The 8,629-nt window shown below is 33.7% G+C and overlaps 2 protein-coding genes across 2 annotated transcripts; one reads left to right on the top strand and one right to left on the bottom strand.

The window, feature by feature from the left end:
- Window positions 1-2,452: 2,452 nt before the first annotated feature.
- LOC104811426 (rac-like GTP-binding protein ARAC5) lies at window positions 2,453-4,909 on the top strand. The gene is made up of 8 exons (XM_010538114.2): window positions 2,453-2,840; window positions 3,311-3,398; window positions 3,475-3,584; window positions 3,696-3,759; window positions 4,130-4,194; window positions 4,300-4,365; window positions 4,467-4,580; window positions 4,695-4,909. The coding sequence occupies exons 1-7, from the start codon at window positions 2,742-2,744 to the stop codon at window positions 4,563-4,565; spliced, it is 591 nt and encodes a 196-aa protein (XP_010536416.1). The 5' UTR covers window positions 2,453-2,741; the 3' UTR covers window positions 4,566-4,580; window positions 4,695-4,909.
- Window positions 4,910-5,653: 744 nt separating this feature from the next.
- LOC104813240 lies at window positions 5,654-7,464 on the bottom strand. Its single transcript, XM_010540807.2, has 3 exons — window positions 7,068-7,464; window positions 6,222-6,501; window positions 5,654-6,132 (listed from the first exon to the last, which is right to left on the bottom strand). Exons 1-3 carry the CDS (start codon window positions 7,146-7,148, stop codon window positions 5,654-5,656), a joined length of 840 nt encoding a protein of 279 aa, XP_010539109.1. The 5' UTR covers window positions 7,149-7,464.
- Between the last annotated feature and the right edge of the window lie 1,165 nt (window positions 7,465-8,629).

Genomic DNA, 8,629 nt, shown 5'->3' on the forward strand with positions numbered 1-8,629 from the left:
AGTTTAATTTGATTAAATAGTAATTAATGGAAAAAGAGGTGTTGGTTAGTGGAGATTTGGTAAACGAAGGGCCCTAAGAGCTAAACTCCACTTTATAATGGTTGGTCTAATCTTATATCATTGCGCAATTAGTGCCATTATTACCGTTCTTCCTTTATTTTTTTAATAAATTATTTTATTTATTCCGTGCTGATTTTGTTTACCTGTTCAATGGTACCAAACTTTCTAAAGTGTTATTAAAAGGATATTAATTATTTAGAATTAAAGATTATATATACCCCTAACTAATCGATCATTTTAAACTATATCAATCCTAAAAATCTAAAATTTAAATCATGAATTTATTGTAAAAATAATTATTATTGACCAATACATGTTTTGGTTTGAAATATTAATTATTTGTACAATTTTATTTTCATAAAATGACTAAAAGATTAATTTCGCTCAGCTAGAAAATAGGATTAAATGTGGTTGAATATGAACACCATTGTTTTAATAATAATAATAATAATAATAATAATGATGATGATGATGATGATGATGATGATGATGATGATGATGATGATGATGATGATGATGAAAGAAAAAAGAAAAGAAAAGAAGAATCTTAAGCGGCTAAGCCGACCAAAGTCTTAATCTCAACTTACTAATATCTACTCAACGACATGATTATGTTTGGTTTTTTATTTCATTTGTTCAGTTTATGTATCCAACAGAATAATATTTTTTTTGGGGCAAAGAACAAAATACTATTTCCAAATAAAATGTTATCCGCTAAAAATGTAAAATAGCCATGAAATTATTACATCTTTTATTGATGGTAATAATATATATATATATATATATATATATATATATAAATATACGGATTAAACAGTTTTTTTAGCTTTATAACTAGAACTAAAGTTTTTTGGTGAGAGGACAACATTTCTAATTAAGATTTCGAATTCATTAGAGCACGATCATGGGTGGTTAAACACAATCACACCTCGTCCAAAAAAGGACACATAAAAACAATAATTAAACACTTTCTATAGTATATCATGCTTAAAAATTTTAAATGTGAGATGGATAGTCTGAATTTCCAATTTTTGTTTCTTATTTTCTAGTTTTTTTATTTTATATCTATTCATTTTTACATAATATATAGATATTTTATTAAAAAATATTATTTATTAAAGTTTTTGTTGTTACTATCCAAACCTGAGTCCCACGCCATTGGTGATGAGGTGTCGCGTTGTGATTGGCGAGCAGCCGAATTAGTGTTTTGCACGTTCCCGTTATATTTTCATTTCTTGCAATTCATAATATAGGAAAATATTTTTTAAAAAATTAAATTAAATCAGATTACATAGTGTCCAAGCACTGCGTGGCACGTTCTTGACTATATTCATCCAAATGATTGGTTACCCGTTTCAAACCTCCCTTTATTTCTGTAGATATTCGTTCATATTTATTTACAATGAATGTTTCTTTTAGTCCAAACATACTAAGTTGGAGATTTGATTATTTATTGCTTTTAAGGCCAATATATATATATATATATATATATATATATATATATATATAATTTTTCTATTTTTTATTATATATATTTTAAAAGTTTATTAATTTATATAAAATTATATAAGTATAATAAATAAATTTTGTAGTATTTTTTCAAATGAATCCATAAATTTAGAGTTTCTATCATAAATATAATAGATTTTTTAAAATAATTATTTTAATTTCTTATTGATATATTTTGGTAATTATGAAATCTATTTAAAGATTAATTTAAAGTTGATTTTAATTTAATAATAAGTTAATGATAAAAATAAATTCTGAAGTGGTAATTAATTTTTATAAATATATATATATATATTTTAATAATAATAATTTATAGTAATTATATATAAAATATTTTATTGGAATAATATTTTTCAAAAGAAATAAATGTTCAATTTGAAAAGATATTTTTATAAATTTAGTTTTATTTTATTCTTGTTATAATTATGTATAATTAATACTAATAATAATTAACTTTGTTCCAAAATTTAAATATCTTCCGTTGGCACTTTCAAAAGAGGGCCATGTACAAGCTAAAAAAAAAGTGGTTCTTTCGCTACAAGGCAAATGAAAGCGTTACGTGGGTTGGAGATAACAAAAAAAGAAATTGTATATTGTGAGATAGATATACATAATTAGCAGTAACTAAGTAAATATGCTTATTTTGATTGCAATTGATAAAGTTAAAGTTTAGAACTTTCATTCAAAATGCGAAAATTTTATATAAAATATCATTCAAATGCAATTTCCTTTGACGTTTATTGAAAGCAAAATAAATGGTTTGACAGAGCATGACTCTCCAGTTCCTTTGATAAATAATCCAAAAAATATATAAATTATATTTTTATTTTTTGAATGATGGTGTGCGTATGTGATAAGGCATTGGTGTAGCATCCATTAGCTGGCACAAGGTTGTCTGTATACCTCATCTCAGTCTCCAACCGCCAAAAAAGATAGAAAAAGCAAAAAAATTTCTCCAATCTCTCTCACCATTTTGAAATTTCCCCGTTTCTGCGATTTGGGTTTTACAGATTCTCAAGCTTCGCGTTGGAATTCGATTAGGGTTTCACGGACGAGCGAGAAAGGTTTCGTCCTTTGGGGGTTCTTCGGAAATGGCGACGATTTGAAAGGAAGAGAGAAGAAGGTTTTGAGTTGGGACTGAGCGATTTTAGGGTTTTCCGGATCCGGCGAAGATGAGCGCGTCGAGGTTCATAAAGTGCGTCACCGTCGGCGATGGTGCCGTCGGAAAAACATGCATGCTGATTTCTTACACAAGCAACACTTTCCCCACGGTAATGTTTTGATCTCTTGTCTTTGCAGATTTCAATTTCTTGTTCTTGTGGGCGATTGTTATTGTGGGTTCGAGAGAGATAACATGAAGAAGCAGATGAATGATCTTAGAGGTTTTTCTGTCAAATTTGGTTTGGGAAAATGTAATGTTTTGCCTGTTTGTTTGTCAATTTATTTGTTTCTAAAATTGATGCTTTTTTTGTCATTTTATGATCTAAGATCTGCAATTTTGTTCATTGAATATTTCGGGTCATCGAACAAAACTTTGAATTTTTGGTTGAGAAAATTTGATCTTTTCGTTAAACCGTCTGCTAACATTTCATGACAGCTGATCTTGAACTCAGATCTTCATGTTTAATCCTCGCTGTGTACTGAGTAATGTCTTGATGGGAAGATTCACTTTGTTGAACAACATTATGTCTTTTGATGATTAGGGCTTAGCTTAATCTGCAGCTTTCTGTTTGGTTGATAGGATTATGTTCCAACTGTTTTCGACAACTTCAGTGCCAATGTGGTGGTGGATGGGAACACTGTCAATCTCGGCTTGTGGGATACTGCCGGTAATCTGTCGTAACATTTGTCGGAAACATTCTTGCTTCGGGTTTGAACCCTTATGGTTTCTCGGGCTGTGAGCAGGTCAGGAAGACTACAACAGGTTACGACCTTTGAGCTATCGTGGAGCAGACGTCTTCATTCTTGCTTTCTCACTTATCAGCAAGGCCAGTTACGAGAATGTGGCGAAGAAGGTTTGTTTTGCTCATGTCATTCCACCGTTCTTCTCATCGTGAATTATGATGCTTAATGAAATCTCCTGGCTAAATTTGGCTGTTTTTTTTTTGTTTTATGCTTTATTTCAGTGGATTCCTGAGCTCAGGCATTATGCTCCCGGCGTTCCAATTATCCTTGTTGGAACAAAACTCGGTATTCTTCCTCGTTTTTGTCTGAAAATCTTTCGTGGTAATGAAAATCGATAATATGGAGCTTCAAACCACCTTGAAGTGGCTAATAACATTCTAAATGGTTAGAATATGGGGTTTGGTACTTGAAAATAATTAATGAGAGTTTAATAAACTTAGGCAAAAAGATTCTAAAATGGCAATTTTTGATGATAAAAGTTTCAAGTGGCTAATAACACTCTAAATGGTTATAATAAGATGGTCCATAGTTTGAAAATAAGAAAGTAGAGTTCTGATTTTCTGTCCTGTGACTGAAGAAATGATTTCAACATTCTTACTGAATTTTGATCGTTGAAGGAGATTGTCATTTCGTTTTCAAATTTCGGTATCTGCAGATCTCCGAGATGACAAGCAGTTCTTCATAGACCATCCCGGGGCAGTGCCAATCACTACAAGCCAGGTACTCCACGGGCTAATGCTCTCTTTCAATGGTAATTAATTCTCCACATGTTTAGTTCCCGAAATGCTTAGCGTTTATTTGCCCTTTTCTTTTCGAGTAACAAAGGGCGAGGAACTAAGGAAACTGATCGGAGCTCCAGTCTACATTGAGTGTAGTTCGAAAACGCAGATGGTACGTATAAACAATATACGTATATACATACATTGCCCCTTTGTTGCACTGAACTCTTGTAAGAGGCCGGAGTTTTCATTGGCGCAATTTTTCGTCTGCAGAACGTGAAGGCGGTATTTGATGCGGCTATAAAGGTTGTGCTTCAGCCTCCAAAGCAGAAGAAGAAGAAAAAGAAAAATAACCGATGTGCCTTCTTGTGATCACTCAAAGATTAGGTAAACACCAAAAAAAAAACCCGAAAGCCGGAGAATTCGACATCAAAGCTGCAACATTTATGCTTGCTTATTCATTCGTACCCGTTTTTTTTCTTTTCTTTTGTGGCGGTGAAGTTGGTTTGCAGGGTTCTAACAAGTTTGAGCATTTGGGTAACCTCCTGGCGATGAATGAAGACAAGACAGATGAGTTCTTCTTGTTCTTGGTGTGTTGTTATATGTAAGACTAATCTTCTTTTCCTTTGTTCTTGTTGCTGGGGGATTTTATAACATCTTCAAGTCTTATTCGGTTGGATTCTAAACTATTTTTATTCATTTTTAATTTTTTTAAATTGTATTTATTAAAAGTTAATTTTTATATCCGATCAATTAGGTTTAAAAAATTGTTTTTGGTCGACTTAGATATATTGGATTTTGAAATATTCATTTCGATTGGTTTTGTTTCGACTTTATAGGTTCATTTATGGAATGAAAAAAGAAAGAAAGTTGAATTGATACAAGAATGCGACAAAAATGGTGTACAAATAAGACAACCTTATGATTTGAAACATATATACATATATATATATATCCGATCTACGAGTCGGGTACACGTCATCATCGTATAACTGCGAAAACCACATTAATCTGAATAAACGAACCGAAGAAATAATTATAACCGAATCGAATCAAACATAGAACAGTTATTATTTTTCTAGATCCGAAAAAATAAAATCGAAACGAATCTAATAAAAAAAGTAATCGAAAAAAACTGATAATTTTTTTGAAAAATTAGATTTTATCACTCAAAACACCAATTCGAACTGAACCCAAATTTATATTAATTAAAAATCGAAATCAGATTCTAAGATGGTCAAATTGGTTCTCGCCAATTTGTCGGATACAATTTGATTGAAACTCTAAAAAACGATCTAAATTCAGCTCAACTCAATTCATGTTTCTAGCACTGTATTTGGATTTGTTATGCCTGTTTCAATCTGATTTCATTCACTTCAGTTTTTGCGTTGAATCAAAATTGTACATACATCTCTATCTGACAATACATAGATTCTCTGTGACTGTACAAGCTGAGCCGATCAAAAGAACCACAAAGAATTTGATGGGACATCAAAAAGGGATCGTGTAGGTCTCCGCCAAGAGAAATCTCCCCAACTTGCCAAGTTCATGCTCTCATCTTTGCCCGTTTCTACCGCTGCTTCGCCTCTACGCTTCTCTGGCCTCCTACTACCAAAGAGCCAATCTTCGTCATCATCAACATCATCCAGGCCGGTAGAAGCGAGGGCAGGGAGAGACAGATCGTCAAACAAAGCATTGTATCGGGATTCTTTGCTCTTCTTGTGCTTCTTCTTTCTCGTGTCAATGGCAATTCCAGCATCCGCCTTCCCTTGGGAAGTTGAGGGCAAGTTCTCTTCTTGTTCGGAGCTCTTCCTGTCTTGTGCTGCCTTCTCACATTGAGCAGGACATTGTGGAACATGTTCCTCTTGAGGGACAGTTTCAGATTCCTTGTGCTTTCTGAACACAAACCGAATGCGTAGAGGTTTACCTGAAGATACACCTGCAAGAATTTAACATCATCCCATGAGCAAAAGCAGGCAAATTTCGAAACATAATCCACCTTCATGATCAAGAAATTGTATCACAAACCCTTGGCATGACTCTCTACAACAGGAGGAGGATCCTCTCTTTTTCTCTTGTTATTGCTCTGGCTTCCATCGGATAGATAACAAAGATTCTGTGGCTGCTCATGTTCTTCCGTCAAACCGCTCTTCTCAAGCTGTTCGGACTCATCATGGATTTTCTTGCAGTGAAGATATTGTTGTTCATGCTTAAGGGATTTGCAGGACTTCTCCTGCCTTTCTTTCTTATCTCTCCGTTTCTCCCCCTTCCGGAGTACCCGTTTTGGATCGAGTTTGCATCTTTCGATCTTTAATCCATCAGAACAAAGGATTTAGACTCGGGGTCTCATGGAAAATTGTAAACTAGTAACCACACCAACTCGTGCGGGAACACTATACGGACACAGACAAGGTGAAAACTTTAAACAAATGTCTACACATACACAGAGTCTCAGGAAAACTATCATCCTGTTACATCGAAGAACACATGTTCTTTGTAGATTGAACAACCAAACTCACAATTAACCAGAAGAAAAAACTTACAACTTACCGAATGTTTGAGAAGCCATTAGTCAACCATTAACGTTACGAGTACATAAAGCGGGTACACACTTATATACATATATATATGCTATGGTAATCTATATGCATACCATGGTGTTATAAACATATGAAACAAGAGCAGATCAAGGTTCTAACATGTTTAAGCAATAGGGAAGAACATAAAAATACGATACCAAGACTAAGCCTCATGTTTTAACCAGACTCGCCGGAAGAATGATCAGATTCGAAGATTTTCACGAAACAATTAAAGCCCGAAAACAATTTTTACCCAGACAATCAACAGACAGGAACCAGAATTGGCTCAACGAACCTTAGTCGATTCGACCAAGTTCTGACCGTTCGCCCAGTTCCTCGCATAACCAGACGGGGGGCAAGGGAAAGATGGAGACATTGTTTACTCCTTTCCTTCTCAGATTCGAGCGTAAGGGAGGTAAAAAGTGATTAATCCGAACCCAAAAACGTAAACCCTAGCTTGAATTCAACCTACAACGCAGAAACGCTCGAGAAAACCCGGGAGATTTATGGTGCGAAATCAACAACCAAAAAAACCGAAGATTTCGATTTCACCACAAGGATTCCTTCCGCAAACCCTCTGACGAGAAAACCCTAATCTAGATTCGGGGGGAGATGCGCCAACACGATAGAAAAAAAAGGGCTGGGGCTCTATATATAAAGACGCGTGAGCTCTTGAGATCCGCCGACTCAGGCAAAGTCGGTTGGAAAAAAAGAAGGAAATAAAACCCTAATCTAATGTGTTTTTTACTCCTGGGGTTATTTCAGTAATTTTATCGGTGGATTAGGTCGAATTGATTCCGTGTCGGTAGGAAAAGACGCTTTTACCCCTTTTTCTAACTAGAACTCTTGCTTGGGCCTTATATTGGGTTTGGGCTTATATATTCGTACGATTTTAGGCAGGATCTATCCCTAATTAATAAAATAGTAAAAATAAAAAAACTTTTCAAGATAAATATATGAAATACATTTTTTTTAAATATATATATTTTTTTAATTTCTATACTAAAACATTAACTATTAAACGAAAATCACTATCTCGGTGGTTAAGAGTCGTTTAAAAATTTAGGGTATATTTATGATATTTCGGTTATCGATGAAAGCGAAAAATGATTCTTGATATGAAAAGATAAATATAAAAAGTGGTTCCTGAGAGACTTCTAGGTAAGAGAGACAAAGAGACGAATCAAATATACTAGAATGAGAAAGATCCGAATATTGCGGTAAAAATACTCGTATTAGTTTGTGAGAAAAGTTTTAACATCTGTAATATTCACGGGACATTACAAATGGTATCAGAACAAGAACTCTTCCACTACAATGTGGCTCAAAGATAAAACAGATAAAAACTTGTAAGTCTTTGGTATCTCGATTACCGATGAAAGCGGAGGAATGATCGTTGGTGCGAAATGATATATATAAAGAGTGGTTTCTGAGAGATTTTTAGACAGGAGGGACATAAAGACAAATCGAACGCAATGAAATGAGATAGATCCGAAGACCGTATAAGTATTGAACTACACAATCAATGATAATTAAAAAGAATTGATTGATCTATTCATACTACCGTTTCTATATATTTGGAGAGAACTCCAAAATTAAGAGTGATCGCTATGAAGTAGTATTAGGATGAATGGTCTTTTGGAAACGAGTGCAGATAAAGCAAGTTGAAAGACTCGTGTTGAGTTTAATGGGCTCACCAATTGATCCAATTATTTACAAAATTAATTGTATTCTTTCTCTATTCTTCTTTCTCTTAATTTTTTGAAGATGTTTTCTCTTTTCCGGCTCTTATGTTTCTTTCTCTTCATATTTTTTGATAGCTCTAATTATGAATCTCTTATCGCTCATCTCTCTTTC

This window comes from Tarenaya hassleriana, unplaced genomic scaffold, assembly GCF_000463585.1.
Source record: "Tarenaya hassleriana unplaced genomic scaffold, ASM46358v1 Cleome2, whole genome shotgun sequence".
NCBI classification, from domain to species: domain Eukaryota; kingdom Viridiplantae; phylum Streptophyta; class Magnoliopsida; order Brassicales; family Cleomaceae; genus Tarenaya; species Tarenaya hassleriana.

What these genes read in the sequence shown, in the direction of transcription:
- LOC104813240 (XM_010540807.2), bottom strand. Translation starts at nt 7,148, where the DNA reads ATGTCTCCATCTTTCCCTTGCCCCCCGTCTGGTTATGCGAGGAACTGG. An exon ending in ACTTGGTCGAATCGACTAAG is followed by an intron (nt 6,502 to 7,067) that starts GTTCGTTGAGCC and finishes GATGGATTAAAG; the next exon opens with ATCGAAAGATGCAAACTCGA. An exon ending in TGTAGAGAGTCATGCCAAGG is followed by an intron (nt 6,133 to 6,221) that starts GTTTGTGATACA and finishes AAATTCTTGCAG; the next exon opens with GTGTATCTTCAGGTAAACCT.
- LOC104811426 (XM_010538114.2), top strand. Translation starts at nt 2,742, where the DNA reads ATGAGCGCGTCGAGGTTCATAAAGTGCGTCACCGTCGGCGATGGTGCC. An exon ending in ACGAGAATGTGGCGAAGAAG is followed by an intron (nt 3,585 to 3,695) that starts GTTTGTTTTGCT and finishes GCTTTATTTCAG; the next exon opens with TGGATTCCTGAGCTCAGGCA. An exon ending in CCTTGTTGGAACAAAACTCG is followed by an intron (nt 3,760 to 4,129) that starts GTATTCTTCCTC and finishes CGGTATCTGCAG; the next exon opens with ATCTCCGAGATGACAAGCAG.